Source organism: Polypterus senegalus, chromosome 4, assembly GCF_016835505.1.
Source record: "Polypterus senegalus isolate Bchr_013 chromosome 4, ASM1683550v1, whole genome shotgun sequence".
Taxonomy (NCBI): Eukaryota; Metazoa; Chordata; class Cladistia; order Polypteriformes; family Polypteridae; genus Polypterus; species Polypterus senegalus.
In genome coordinates, this window is record NC_053157.1 from 12,036,299 (window position 1) to 12,052,858 (window position 16,560).

Sequence of the window (16,560 nt, forward strand, 5' to 3'; positions counted from 1 at the left end):
AATTACAACAATTCTGCAAAGATGAGTGGGCCAAAATTCCTCCAGAGCGCTGTAAAAGACTCATTGCAAGTTATCGCAAACACTTGATTGCAGTTATTGCTGCTAAGGGTGGCCCAACCAGTTATTAGGTTCAGGGGGCAATTACTTTTTCACACAGGGCCATGTAGGTTTGGATTTTTTCTCCTAAATAATAAAACCATCATTTAAAAACTGCATTTTGTGTTTACTTGTGTTATATTTGACTAATGGTTAAATGTGTTTGAAGATCAGAAACATTTTGTGTGACAAACATGCAAAAGAATAAGAAATCAGGAAGGGGGCAAATAGTTTTTCACACCACTGTACATGGGTGCAGAAACTAATAGAAATTCAGCATTACCTGCACCCTGGACAGTAGCATTAACCATCTTCACTTTTACTTATTTTTTAGATGTTTCTTGTCAATGTTATACTAAGCCTCTCTTACTTGAATACCACGTGAGGCTATGGGTGTGTGTATAAAATATCCTCTTTGCTTCTTTCTGGAATGTGCCATGGCAAATTATACACCACAGCCTGTGTGACCTTCCTAGGTCAAAGTCTTCCCAACCACAGCCCAACCAGAAAAAAAATAAATTCCTGTTGGCATGACTCACGTCTCCTTTATGTTCACAGTGGATTTTATCTTTAGAAGATCTTGACAACAAATCCAGAAGCATAATATTTATGCTACTCAAAACCTACCATGCTTGTTAAATAAAAAAGAAGCAGAATTTAAAACTGAAAGTATTGATCAAATTTTTCACGGCATAGTCAGTTGTCCTTGGCACATAATGAATCATGGTTACAGTTTTGCTGCCTGTGTTGATTTCACAAAGGCATCACTGGGCACTTTACTTTCCCAGTGGTAGAATAAACATTTTTCTAGTTCATTACAAGGCAAAAAGGCATAACAGCATAAAGCATTTCAGATGCAGGCCTCTTAACTTGAACAACATCCAAAGTCTCAAGGACTAAGCACTGCCACCTAACTCTCGCATGACTCAGTCGACTCCATTAACTCTCACGGCATACTTCATCATCTGTGACTAATAGCTTTAAGAATATGGTTAAAAACGGTGACATCTGCAAGAAATAAACACTACTGCGGCACTATGAAGGCTTTATAATTTGCCCAACAAAACATTCATCAGTGTCTGTTGCTGGGCAGCAATTTGAAGACTAGTTTTGATTGTATGAGGCTTTTTTATACTAACCTACAGAGTCTCTGACTCCATAAATCTGTCTTTATACCATAAATATGCTTGTGTGAGTAATATACATATAGAGTGGCTATAAAAGAAAAAAGTATTGCGTCCCATCCACCCCAACATGTCCACATTTTATTCTTATATAACATTGAATTACAATGGATTTTTTTTTTTTGGTAATTTTTGCCACTGATCAACAGAAACACACTCTTTAATGTCAACATAAAAACTAATCTCTGTAAAGTGACCTAAATTAATTCCAAATATAAAACACAAAACAGTTGATGGCATTACGTATATACACTCCACCAAGTCAGTATTTAATTGCTGCCCCTTTAGTAGCCATTACAGCCTCGAGTCTGTATACACAGGTCTTCTCTCTTTACTAGTTTAGTGTTGCACATTTATTCTCCCCATTCTTCTTTGAGAAACTGCTCCAGCTCTGCCAGGTCACACTCTGATTTTGGGTGAACGGCCTTTTTTTAAGTCCAGCCACAAATTCTCAGTTGGATTGAAATCTGGACTTGACCACTCCAGGACATTCCCATTGTTCTTTTGATGCTATTCCTTTGGCTTTATGTCTTGCTGGTTAACAAATGTTCTCCCATGGCACTGGTTTTATGTAAACTGCACCAGGTGTCCCCCATATTTTGCTGAATTCATTTCACCCTCACAAGCTTTCCATCCAGTGCCTACTGCAGAGTAGCAACCCCCACAGCATGACGCTGCCACCACCATGCTTCGCAGTGGAGATGGTGGGTATTTTGATAATGTGCAGTGTAACATGGCATTTAGTCTGCTGGCCAAAAAGCTCATGTGTTGCTCTCATTAGACCACAGAACCTTCTCCCATCTGCCTTCTGGAAAGCCCTAGCCGAGATGTCATGTGTTTTTTTGTATTTTTTTTAATAGTGGCAGTCACTTCAATCTTATTCACTGTAGCTTGAAACTCCTTCAGAGTTCTCAGAAGTCTCCTGGTGACCTTCCATCACTGGTCTTCATGCATTATTACCCAGTTTTTGCAGATGGTCTTCTCTAGGTAGACTTACAGCTGTGCCACACTCTTTCCATTTTTTTTTTTACAGATTGACTTAACTAGACTCCAAGGGGTATTCAGGCCATTGGATATTTTCTTGTCTCCATCCCATGACTTTTCACCGAGTTGCCTGGAGTGTTCTTTAGTCTTCATTGTGTAGGTTAGGCCACCATACTGGCTCACCACAAGTTAGACCTTCCATTTCCAGGTGCATTTATATGACAGTCATTTGAAACGCCAGACAAGTGATCTCCATTTCACTAATGCTGTGACTTCTAAAGCCAACTGGATATACACCATTGATTTTTTTTGGGAATTCATAACAAAGAGGGTGAATACTTATATGTGATCAGATATTTTGTGTTTTATATTTGTAATTCATTTAGATAGATAGATAGATAGATAGATAGATAGATAGATAGATAGATAGATAGATAGATAGATAGATAGATACTTTATTAATCCCAAGGGGAAATTCACATAATCCAGCAGCAGTATACTGATACAAAGAAACAATATTAAATTAAATAGTAATAAAAATGAAAAGAATTAAAATAAAATTAATGTTCGCATTTACTCCCCCAGGTGGAACTGAAGCGTCGCATAGTGTGGGGGAGGAACGATCTCCTCAATCTGTCAGTGGAGCAGGACGGTGACAAAAGTCTGTCACTAAAGCTGCTCCTCTGCCTGGAGATGATCCTGTTAAGTGGATGCAATGGATTCTTCATGATTGACAGGAGTTTGCTCAGCGCCCGTCGCTCTGCCACAGATGTTAAACTGTCCAACTTTAATCCTACAATAGAGCCTGCCTTCTTAACAAGTTTGTCCAGGCGTGAGGCGTCTTTCATCTTTATGCTGCCACCCCAGCACACCACCGCGTAGAAGAGGGCACTCGCCACAACCGTCTGGTAGAACATCTGCAGCATCTTACTGCAGATGTTGAAGGATGACAACCTTCTCAGAAAGTAAAGTCTGCTCTGAGCTTTCTTACATAGAGCATCAGTATTGGCAGTCCAGTCCAATTTGTCATCCAGCTGCACTCCCAGATATTTATAGGTAAAAGAAAGTGGTAGAAGTGATCAATGAAATAGAGAAAAATAGAGATAAAAAGGTAAAAAGATAAAGTCATATACGGAGCTGCTGGAAAGGCTGCCACTCGGATGCGGCGCCGGACTGTGCAGAGATTTGTTTTTACTGTGACAGCATAATGTCCTTTCCTGTTGATTAGTCCCAAAATGACAAATGAAACCTTTGTGATGTAATGTTATATCCATCCATCCATCCAGTATCCAACTCGCTATATCCTAACACAGGGTCAATGGGGTCTGCTGGAGCCAATCGCAGCCAACACAGGGCTCAAGGCAGGAAACAAACCCCAGGCAGGGTGCCAGCTCACCGCAGGGTGCGCACACACACACCCCAAGCACACACTAGGGACAATTTAGGATCGCTAATGCACCTAACCTGCATGTCTTTGGACTCTGGGAGGAAACTCACACAGACACGGGGAGAACATGAAAACTCCAAGCAGGGAGGACCAGGGAAGCTATAAAACAATAAAATGAGGGGGTAAATACGTTTTATAGGCTCTGTATGCTGTACATGCGGGCGTGCGCACACACACACACACACACACACACACACACACACACACACATTATGATGGGAGAGGCAGCAGCTTTCACTTTTTCTCTGATGATTTGCTGTATGAAAGTATCTGTTTTATGTACCTCTTATTGTAACTCTTCTTCCCAATATGACATATAGCCTATATTAAAACAGCAACACACTCACAAGAGTTAGTGAATATCATTATTTTTTTGTTGTGATTGACAGACAAACAGATTATGATCTAAATTATCTCATAATCTAAATAAAAAATGTTGAATCAGAAATAGGAACATGCAAGTCTCATGTCTCACATTAATAAAAGTCTTTACAAGTGCCTGCTTCTCTAATACAAGAAGTCATTAACAGCATCGTCTACTATACCCTCACCATATCTCAGTACAGCAGTTCTGAAGAAAGTGTTTTTGAATTCTACTAAACTCAGCCCAGAGAACTTACCAAGCTCTCTTCTATGTTTTAAAGTTGTTTTTGGAAACTGTGCATTTATTTTAAGAAGCCTGAAAAATATTTGGTTTGAAAAAGATCTGAGTCTCCAAGGTATTTGTGCAATGCAGACCCCAGAATGTGTCAACATTGGTTTACTGGCTTATGTGGGGCCACGTGTACAGAATATAGTGAAATCCTTACTTGCATGTGCTAATCAGAATGCAGCACGTCACCACTGTCAGTATCATGATTAGTGAGAAGAACTACTTTACCTTGAAACTTCTATCTTCCTTAAATGAAGAATCTCAGAACACATTTGTCATAGAAATATATAAAACTTAAAATATTTACTTTGCCATGCTACACTGGGCCCAGTGAGAGCGTGAACTGCAATGAATTGGCGCCCTGTCCAGAATCTGACTTAGGCTACTGAGGTAGGCAAGTGCTCCTCGTGGTTTTAAATTAATAACTGGGTTAGAAAATAGTGGACGGATGAATGAAACTGGGGAAAGACCAAGTGGGCATTCATCTGCAAACTGGGAAAAAATTACTAAATAAATAAATAAAAAGGCAAGAAATTCATTATTAAGGGCAAGAATGCTCAATGAACAAAGACAACAAGATGCACAAAGAAAGACGAACATAAAGGTTAGCTTATCAGGTAAATATAGGTTCCTAAATGGATGATGTGATTAAAACAGACAAACTTACCATTGTACTATTGTGCCCGTTTTACTACACCGGAATTTCAATGTGCTAGTCTATAAATAAAGGTGATATGAAAAATAAATATCATGCCACATTTACATTTTGTAGTCCATCGTACAATTTAAACAAACAAAAATCTAAATTTCACACGTGGAAAAAGTAAGCAGGCCCCTCCATTTATTGCTGCCTCAAATACCTCAAATTAGAATCAGGCACAGATGACCAGAGCATCATTAGAGAAGATCTTGTCTGTCCTTTTTTAGTTGGCACTTTATTGCTGAAGTGTGTGTTATCACCACGACAAGAGTGAAAGAGTTCTCCGAGGCTTTTGGAAAGCTTATACACACCTAGGAGTCTGGGAAGGGATGTATAAAGATCTCTAAACAATTAGATCAACCATTCCACTGTCTGGAAGATCTTCTACAAGTGAAGAAGATTTCAAAAACTGCCAGGTTGTCCAGGCCAGGCCACCCCAGCAAGTTCAGTTTGAGAGAAGAATGCAAGATACTGAAAGAGGTCTCTAAGGAGTCCAGAATTTCATCACCAGAATTCCACGTAGCTCCTTGCCACTGTTGATATCAAAGTGCTTGAGTCTACCACTAGAAAGAGCTGTACAAATTAAATCTACATGGGGAGGTGTGCCAGGAAGAACTTCAGAGCATGACTAAAGTTTGCCCAAGAAAACTAAGGCAAAGACCAGGACTTCTGGAGCAATGTGCATGGGATAGACAAGGCAAAGACAGTTATTTTGGCTAGAGTACCAGAAAACATGACAGATGACAATTGACCAGAAAGGGTCAGGGCCTGGGCAGCTCATCATCAAAAAATACACAAGGAATTCTTAATTGTATCATATGGTGCTGAAGGATCATGCAAGGCCATCTGTCAGAAGATTAAAACTGTACCAAATATGGGCCTTGCAACAGGATGATGACCCTAAACATACCAGTAAATCCAGCAAGGAATGGCTAAAAAGAAAGAAAGGGAAGGTACTGGAATGGTCAAGCTAAAGTCCATCAAAAAGCTTGTGGGGGGATTTGAAACAGACTGTGTACACAAGACAACCCTCAAATATAAGCTGAAAGAATTTAGCATGGAGGAGTGGGAAAACTTTTTGTCAGCCACTGTCACATATTGTTAGACTTTTGGGGACAATACAAGCTATTATAGCAAAGGGTAGATATACTTTATTGACAAACGAAAAAGGGAATATCTGGCCATGCTTCACTAAATAAATTATTATAATAGTAAATTTTCATTTTCTTCCAATTACATCACCTTTTTCTTAAAATACTGTTTAAACAAAGATCACATTTTGAAAGAAAAAAAGGTGTAGGAGAAAGTTCAAGGTTATTTCCATGCCATAAAGGAAAGAATATAAAAGTCACAACATTTCAACAGTTTAGCCTTCAATTCTATTATTTAATACAGGCCTATACATATTATATATAAATAAGTAAACACACAGAGTCCAAACTGACATGCGAATCGATTTTCTCAATAGCCAAGAAAAAAGACTTGGAAGAACTACTGTGACTCAGTACATTCTTTACAAACATTTCCATTTAGCTATGCAGTTGTTTTTTTTTGACTTGGATGGAAACAAGAAATTATCATCCCTAAACACCCTAACTGGAACACTTGCTATTGTCAGTCTGTTTGCTTAATACTTGCTGAGCATCGAAAAATAAGGTCAGATTTTATATGATTTTAAAAAACAGGGAATTGCAATGTACAAAGTCTTATGAATAATTATGGCAAAAAACTAATGTTTCATAATCTAAAATTTAGAAGATTTTTACAACATTTGAGATAACATTAGAATATAAGAAAACCTCTATTGAGAACAGACAATGGAGCCTGAATAACACTCGCCAATCCCATCCACCTAATTTCTCCAAAATAATATTGAGTCGAGTGCCTAAAATTCTACTGTCTACAACATTGCAAGTGCCATCTAATTTATTCCATGTATCTATGGCTCTCTGTGTGAAGAAAAACTTCCTAACATTTGTATGAAATTTACCCTTTCCAACTGTGCCCCTGTGTTCTTGTTGAACTAATTTTCAAGTAACAGCCTGGTCCCAATGTACAAATTCCTTTTATAATTTGAAAAGCCTCAATTATATCACCGCTTAATCTCCATTTGTTTAAAATCAGTAACATTTAACTTATGGCTTAAAAAATGACAACTTAAAAAAAATGTCCATATGCAGGTCATACTAATTTAAGAAAATGACAAAAATACTATAATCCTTACAAGTAGTAATACCACATTAGAAAAGTAAATCCATAGAATGTATGGGAAATAGGATGGCAAAGGGGCTTGTTTAACAGTGCTTGTTTAATCAAGTAAAAAAAAAAAAATAACCAAAAACAATGAAACGTTAAGTGTTCTATCATTCAGTATGCTTCTTTCCTTTTCTTTTCTTTTTACTTTTATTTGCAGGTGGCATGGAATCAACCTCAACCACACCAGCATTTCACACAAGGCAGGATCCAACACTAAGCTGAGTTCCAGTATGCTACAAGGCACATGCATGCTGACACTGGTACACGGCCAACCTGGTGTTGATAAATTAGCATGAATCACACCATCCCTATTTCTTTAACTGGCATCATTACTTCAATTTAACATATCAACAAATATTCTATATCAATATTTAACAAATTATAGCATATAATACATACACAAATGTTAAGGCAGAATGCTGGCACAGTGGATATACTCGGCTCACTAGCGTATAGAATAATAAACAAATGAAATGCTCTGGTGAGACTTCAGTGCTTGGCTGTAGAAAAACTCAAAGATATTTAATTTGGAACTTATGGACAGACTTTAAAATCCTATATTCATAATAAAACACTTTACAAGGATTTATACCTATTTTACACGATTTTATTAATCAGATGTCCTGACACAGATAACTAGATGTGCCAAGAAAACTTTGCATACTTAGTAAAATACCCAGCTGCACATTTCTGCTTTCACAGTAAGTAACCTGGCTAAAATGCTGGACACCTATGACTTTAAAATGTTACTTTTCTAAGAAATGGATTATATGGTGAGTTCTAAGAAATGGATTATATGGTGAGTTTAATTGTATAATATGAAACCAGTTCCAGGTTATACATTACTCTCCATTATTTTAGTTTCTACACTGGCTACTGTAATGCTGTTGTTTTCCCTTTGAATCAGTAAAATATCTATTTCAAATACAAAATAAAAAAAAAAAAAAAACAAAGGAAGGTTTTGCTAAAACATAAAATTCAGCTTTAGACATCTTTACAGTTAGAAATAATATTTTGGCCTCTCTCAAATCTCTGTAAGATTTTTCTTGAAATAGCCCTGGTTTTGATTAATTTCAGAGTTCACCAAAAGACAGATATGTATTAGAAATCACATCTTTGGGAAAGATGCATGGGATTTTTTTTTCTGCACAGTAATTATGTACATGATTTATAGCTCTGTTACAGTATATGTTACATTTAAAAATAAAAGGCTTACCAGGAAAAGACAGCTTATCTGAAATTCTTGCCTTTATGCTTTAATTTGTGCTGTTTAGAAAACAACTCAGTAGGCAATTTTCAAGTAGCCCTTTCTAATTTCAAATAACTGTGTCTATAGGTATTAGGAAATCATTGGCTTGCATTAAAACAATCACACAAACCTAGGATATTTAAAGAAAAATTTGTATTAGTATTTGTTTAGTTAAAAACAACATGTTGTTTGGACATGCACTCCATCCAAGACTGATTACCTGGTATTATCAATTTTCAAGGATATACACCAAATTCCCATTACTCTGAACAAGAAAAGGGAATGAGAATATCGATGGATGATTAGATGGAATAATTAAAAAAAATAATAATAAATGTCTATATTTGATGTCAAAACGGAGCTCATTTATTCTTTTACAACACCTGCTCAAAAGCATATGAAAAGTAAAAACTTACCATTAAGCTTGTCATTTCCCATTGATCTAAAGATATAACATTACTATATATATAACTTACCTACATTAAGTATTCTTTGTATATACAATCTTCTGTGTAAGCACACGTTTCTTTACATTTGTGTGAAACTGACCCTTCACCAGCACCCATCATTATCCCATGTTCTTGTTGCAGAGCTAATTTAAAATTAACGACACTTGCTCCCTACATAATTTTAATCTCCATTTAGCCTTGTGCTAAAATCATTTAAATTATTTTTTCCCCACATCAAACAATACTCAACACCCCCGGATGACAAATCAAAAAAAAGTATTCTATAACTGACAGAAGTAGTCAGACCCTTTACTTTGTATTAGCCAAAGCACCTTTGGCAGTGATTACAGCCTGGAGTCTTCATGGATTTGACACAATTAAGTTTTGTGCACCTGGATTTGAGGAGTTTTCTGTCATTCTTCTCTACAAGTTTCTTTCAAGCTCTGTCAGGTAGATTGGAGACCGTTAGTGAACAGTTATTTTCAGGTCTCTCTTGAGTTGTTCAATTGTGTTTAAGTCTGGGCCCTACTTGGGCAAATCAAAGACATTCCTGTCCCTAAGCTCTGCTGGCAATTCCTTCGACCTCATGGTTCAGTGTTTGCTCAACTGTGGGACCTTGTATAGAGAGCTGTGTGCCTTTCCTAATCAGGTTCAGTCAACTGAATTGACCACAGGTGGACTGCAAACAAGCTGTAGAAACGTCTCAAAGTTTATCAATACAATGGGAGGCATCGGAGCCAAATTTCAAATTTCACAGCAAACGGTCAGAATACTTGTTTCAATGGGATATTTCAATTTTTGTACTTGTAATAAATCTGCAGATATTTTAAAAGCCTGTTTTTGCTTTGTTATTCTGAGGCACTGAGTGTTGGTTGATGAGGGGAAAAATGAATTTAAATTATTAAAGTAAAAGGCTGCAACATAGCAAAAAGTGTAAAGCGAGGGTGGTCTGAATACTTTGAGAATCTACTGTATATTAATTTGACACATAAAATTTATTTTATAAAACTGAAACTTTTTTTTTTATAAATTTTAAAAAATGCCTAGCCCGTTATTGGATTCTAAAATTGAGGTGAATGGGCTGGACTTAAATGTGTATATACTGTACCATGATTGTGAAAAAATAACTCTCACCTGAAAATGAACAAATGTATCATTTAAAAGGTACATATATATTTTTTCCACTTATATATCTCCTGTTGTTTACTTGGCATGAAATTATTATATTAAGTTTCATGAAGAGGAATTAAGTTTTTTTTTTTTTTATAAGGAGTGCTATAATAAAATCTTCTTCATCTGATTCTGGGCAAATTACATATCTGACAGTAAATGCTCAAAAGAAAGGATCAGAATCCAGCAACTGAGAGGTTGTAAATGATGTCACAATTAAGTATAAGTGTGGGTCATGTACATGAACTTGTTTTAAAAAGAGGTCCTTGTCTTACCTGCTTTGCTGCCGGGGATGATATTACTCCCATTTCCAAAAGGTTAAGAAGTTCTGCCAAAGATGATGGGGAGATATGACTGAAAAGGAATAGATCACAAGTCTAATTATTCCTTTCTACTAAATGCCAAGAGCTTCTCAAACTAAGTAATGATTTCTAATTATTTCTTGGTATAGGCTCCTGGCTAGAATGAATTATTAATATAAAAGTAAGGTGCTGTACCCTCGTTGTCATCATGTTCCATTGTGATAAAAAATTCCAGAAGAACCAAAATTAGAAGCAAAACAAAATTAAATAAAATTCCTACTCCCTAACCGTCATCCATCCAGATATCAATTTTCTAAGCTCACTTTATCCAGCAAAATAACTTCAACCATTTTAGACCATTATTTTCAGGCAAAAATTATTTTTCAAAGAAATGCAAAACTTAAATGAAGCTGTATTTGTTGCATCAGATAAGGAACAGAATTCTGTGTGTAAATGAGAGGGAGGTCAGTGGAATGGTGAGGATACAGGGAGAAGAGTTGGAGAAGGTGGATGAGTTTAAATACTTGGGATCAACAGCACAGAGTAATGGGGAGTGTGGAAGAGAGATGAAGAAGAGAGTGCAGGCAGGGTGGAATGGGTGGAGAAGAGTGTCAGGAGTGATTTGTGACAGACGGATATCAACAAGAGTGAAAGGGAAGGTCTACAGGATGGTAGTGAGACCAGCTACTGTACGTTATATGGGTTGGAGACGGTGGCACTGACCAGAAAGCAGGAGGTGGCAGAGTTAAAGATGCTAAGATTTGCATTGGGTGTGACGAGGATGGACAGGATTAGAAATGAGGACATTAGAGGGTCAGCTCAGGTTGGACAGTTGGGAGACAGTCAGAGAGATGAGATTGCGTTGGTTTGTACATGTGCAGAGGAGAGATGCTGGGTATATTGGGAGAAGGATGTTAAGGATAGAGCTGCCAGGCAAAAGAAAAAGAGGAAGACCTAAGAGAAGGTTTAGGGATTTCGGTGAGAGAGGACATGCAGGTGATGGGTGTGACAGAGCAAGATGGAGAGGACAGGAAGATATGGAAGAAAATGATCCGCTGTGGCAACCCCTGATGGGAGCAGCCGAAAGAAGAAGAAGATAAGGAACATAATTATAAACCATAAGGTTGCTGGTTCAGTATGCACTTCTGAACCACTGTGGGAAAAGATTCAAAACACTTAATCTGCTTGTACTTGAACTGTAAAGATACATAAAAAATACATACAAAAACTGTAGTTAATTACTAGCACTTATAATATATCTTTGCCTTATGCCTCACAAAAGAAAAAGAGCTACATAAAATTAATGTTACTTGTTTGTAAACTATATCAATTCAATTTGGCTTTCTAATCATAAACACATTCCTGATGGATATAGATAAAGAAAGATTATTAAAGAGACATTAAATGGAAGAAACATTTTTTCAACCCGTTGCAAGGTGACCTCACCCAATTTAGAATTTTTTTTTTGTGATCAATTATTTATTCAATATTTCCCATAGAGTCGATATAACCTGCGGTGGGCTGGCGCCCTGCCCAGGGTTTGTTCCCTGCCTTGCACCGTGTTGGCTGGGTTTGGCTCCAGCAGACCCCCGTGACCCTGTAGTTAGGATATAGCAGGTTGGATGATGGATGGATGGATGGAGTCAATATAACAATTGTACATAACATTTATATTATGGAACCCATACCCTGACGAGGAAAACACCATCCTTGAGTAGACAGAACATAGTGAACAAATGGAAAATGTCTAAACTCTAGTGACAGTGCCCCGTCCAGGATTTGAACAAATGTTGAAGTTATAAAGCAGCAGCATGAAAAACTGAGAAAAATGGCTGCATTATTTAGACAAAAGATAGTGAAAAGTAAAAATAAGGAGCAGTTATCTTTATTTAATAAATGTGAGAAGAAGTGATGTCTAATGTGATGGTTGGCATCTGATCATAGGCTCTAAGCATTATAACTAAGTATAAAAAAGAAAGAAAAAACAAGTAATTGGTAATAAGGTTGGAAAAATACACCAGTAACAGTTGAGGTTGAGAGACAAAACCTGCCACTGCACATGCAAACAGCAGGATGGTTACAACTGAATGACCCTTTAGTGTATCTGGATGACATGGCTGGTTAGTAATCCAAAGGTTTCACAACTTTCCCCAGCACAGACAATTTACACATCCCAAAAACACTTTTTTGGCTTTCAGAGTCATATGGAAAAGTATGTATCACTCTTTTAGTTGTGTTGCTTTACACATTAGGACATAACTAACAATAACCTTTGCCACAAAAAGTCCTAAAATTTGATAAATCTAAACTCGGGTGACAAACAGCACCTTATAGATATTGCCATTATTTCTTTAATGAAAAGAAGAACATGCAGAAGCCACGTGTGAAAAAGCAAATGCACCTTTATTGCTTCCATGTTAATCAAGAAGGTGATTTGATCCAGTTGCTGGTAGCCAAGACTTAACTAATTTGAGGACTTGGTGAGGACTACAAGATTGTTAGTTATATTCTGAAATTTAAACCAAAGAACTGAAAGAGGAATAGCTCACCTTTGTCGCATGAATTTATACAGTGTATCTGGAAAGTATTCACAGCGCATCACTTTTTCCACATTTTGTTATGTTACAGCCTTATTCCAAAATGAATTAAAATCCTTTTTTTTCCTCAGAATTCTACACACAACACCCCATAATGACAATGTGAAAAAAGTTTATTTGAGGTTTTTGCAAATTTATTAAAAATAAAAACACTAAGAAATCACATGTGCATAAGTATTCACAGCCTTTGCTCAATACTTTGTCGATGCACCTTTGGCAGCAATTCCAGCCTCAAGTCTTTTTGAATATGATGCCACAAGCTTGCCACACCTATCTCTGGCCAGTTTCGTCCATTCCTCTTTGAAGCACCTCTCAAGCTCCATCAGGTTGGATGGGAAGCGTCGGTGCACAGCCATTTTAAGATCTCTCCAGCGATGTTCAATCGGATTCAAGTCTGGGCTCTGGCTGGGCCACTCAAGGACATTCACAGAGTTGTCCTGAAGCCACTCCTTTGATATCTTGGCTGTGTGCTTAGGGTCGTTGTCCTGTTGAAAGATGAACCATCACCCCAGTCTGAGGTCAAGAGCGCTCTGGAGCAGGTTTTCATCCAGGATGTCTCTGTCCATTGCTGCAGTCATCTTTCCCTTTATCCTGACTAGTCTCCCAGTTCCTGCCGCTGAAAAACATCCCCACATCATGATGCTGGTTTCCTCCAAACGTGACGCCTGGCATTCACACTAAAGAGTTCAATCTTTGTCTCATCAGACCAGAGAATTTTGTTTCTCATGGTCTGAGAGTCCTTCAGGTGCCTTTTGGTAAACTCCAGGCGGGCTGCCATGTGCCTTTTACTAAGGAGTGGCTTCTGTCTGGCCACTCTATCATACAGGCCTGATTGGTAGATTGTTGCAGAGATGGTTGTCCTTCTGGAAAGTTCTCCTCTCTCCACAAAGGACCTCTGGAGCTCTGACAGAGTGACCATCGGTTTCTTGGTCACCTCCCTGACTAAGGCCCTTCTCCCCCGATCGTTCAGTTTAGATGGCTGGCCAGCTCTAGTAAGAGTCCTGGTGGTTTCCAACTTCTTCCACTTACGAATGATGGAGGCCACTGTGCTCATTGGGACCTTCAAAGCAGCAGAAATTTTTCTGTAACCTTCCCCAGATTTGAGCCTCAAGACAATCCAGTATCAGAGGTCTACAGAAAATTCCTTTGACTTCATGCTTGGTTTGTGCTCTGACATGAACTGTCAACTGTGGGACCTTCTATAGACAGGTGTGTGCCTTTCCAAATCATGTCCAATCAACTGAATTTACCACAGGTGGACTCCAATGAAGCTGCAGAAACATCTCAAGGATGATCAGGGGAAACAGGATGGACCTGACCTCAATTTGGAGCTTCATGGCAAAGGCTGTAAATACTTATGTACATGTGCTTTCTCAGTTTTTTTATTTTTAATAAATTTGCAAAAACCTCAAGTAATCTTTTTTCACGTTGTAATTATGGGGTGTTGTGTGTAGTATTCTGAGGAAAAAAGTGAATTTAATCCATTTTGGAATAAGGCTGTAACATAACAAAATGTGGAGAAAGTGATGCGCTGTGAATACTTTCCAGATGCTCTGTATGTGGGTTTTCAATACAGTCTAACTGCAGACTTCAGAGCACCGTTCCGTTGAGAAGCCAATCAATTAGCACATATCCGATGACATTTAGTGACCTTTGCATTATGCATCAGTGATATTACACAATATATCCAGTCATTTGTGTCTTTCTCAACAAGTACATTAAGGAAGGTATACCTTGTGCTTCTTTCTAATAAAACACCTTTATACTATGGTTAAGATTCGAGTTTTGGGAGGGTTATCTGAGTCAAGAGGAATGGTGACTTTTGAGTTAGCTGGTGTTGTACTGGGCATGACATATGGTATGAAAGTCTCTCGGGTACTGACACTATCGTGTAGTACTATGAAGTCCATCCATCCATCCATTTTCTAACCCGCTGAATCCGAACACAGGGTCACGGGGGTCTGCTGGAGCCAATCCCAGCCAACACAGGGCACAAGGCAGGAACCAATCCTGGGCAGGGTGCCAACCCACCGCAGGACACACACAAACACACCCACACACCAAGCACACACTAGGGCCAATTTAGAACCGCCAATCCACCTAACCAGCATGTCTTTGGATTGTGGGAGGAAACCGGAGCGCCCGGAGGAAACCCACGCAGACACGGGAGAACATGCAAACTCCACGCAGGGAGGACCCGGGAAGCGAACCCGGGTCTCCTAACTGCGAGGCAGCAGCGCTACCACTGCGCCACCGTGCCGCCCGTACTATGAAGTTTAGAAGTGAAATGCAAGATCAAAAGTGTCACCTATATCCAGGCACACTGGGTGCCTACACTTCTGGGACAGAAGAGCTGCTATACATCTATGTTGTATGCTTATCCATTTGTTTTGCTTCTTCTTTTGGCACATTGAAAGCTGGAGTTTACAGAATTTTATTCTATATTGAGTTAGTACAACTTTTCACCCCACTTCTCTGTTTCGCCGTGAATGTTTTATAACAAATTACTTGGGGTCTACAGATAAGAGAATTATGTATGTACTCAACCCTAGTTTATCCTTATGGTGCCCACAATTGGAGCTGCAGACTGCAGCTGTATCTCCATGATAGGCTGGTAAATCAGGACTTAACTAAGCAATGGGCAAAGGTTTGGAGAAACTCAGGTCTACATAGAAAGTCCTAAAATGAGAACAGGGTCACTATCAAACCCTTCCACAACAAAACACAAGCTAATTTGCTTATTATTACACTGACCAGCAAATTTTTCTGTATAATGAAGAGCAGTGGAGCGTAGTGCGTGAGGGAGGGCATCCACTTGGCCTACATTATCAGAACTGTGACTCTGCCTGTTATAACCAAACTGTGAGGCTCACGAATGTATGTTTTTGTCTCCTCTCATGTGTCTTCAAATATCCATATTTCAAGTATAATATTAATAGACTTTACACTGTTATGATGTATTTATGTTGATCATTGAAACTGCTGTGTTTTACTGTGTGTTTAATGTATGTAAATGCTGTACAGTTTAGAATTTACCCTTAATATATTGCAGTTGTTAAGAGCAAGCGCTCATGTAAATAGGCTAAGAGTGCTTTCAAATATAATCAACTAACAGTAAATTACTAAACCTTTCAATGTCTACATTAAATATAAGAACACAAACTACTTTACATTAAACACAAAGTGCTTAAATGAACCTAAATGATTAACATCAACTAATTATCATAAGTTTCCATTAACATTATAATTGACACATGGCCAGTTGATGACTGTTATTTTTATATTCCTTTCCCTCATCAGCTGTACTTCTGTATGCAGGGTCCACAGTCAGATAAAACAGACAATGTCACAGATTTGAGGACCAAGGAAAACTATCCTTCCTCCTCCTCTTATACATTCTGTGATAACACGGGTACAGGTAATAAGAAGAAAAGATCCATCTGGCTGTGGAGTTGCTTTCATTGATCAGGGTCA

The 16,560-nt window shown here is 38.2% G+C and overlaps 1 protein-coding gene across 2 annotated transcripts in view; it reads right to left on the reverse strand.

Moving 5' to 3' along the window:
* Positions 1-16,560, reverse strand: part of gatb (glutamyl-tRNA(Gln) amidotransferase, subunit B) — a 212,138-nt gene that overhangs the window by 30,887 nt on the left and 164,691 nt on the right. For both annotated transcript variants that reach the window (XM_039750253.1, XM_039750254.1), the window contains exon 11: positions 10,463-10,541. In XM_039750253.1, the coding sequence (XP_039606187.1) occupies positions 10,463-10,541 (79 nt within the window). The remainder of the gene's footprint in view (positions 1-10,462; positions 10,542-16,560) is intronic.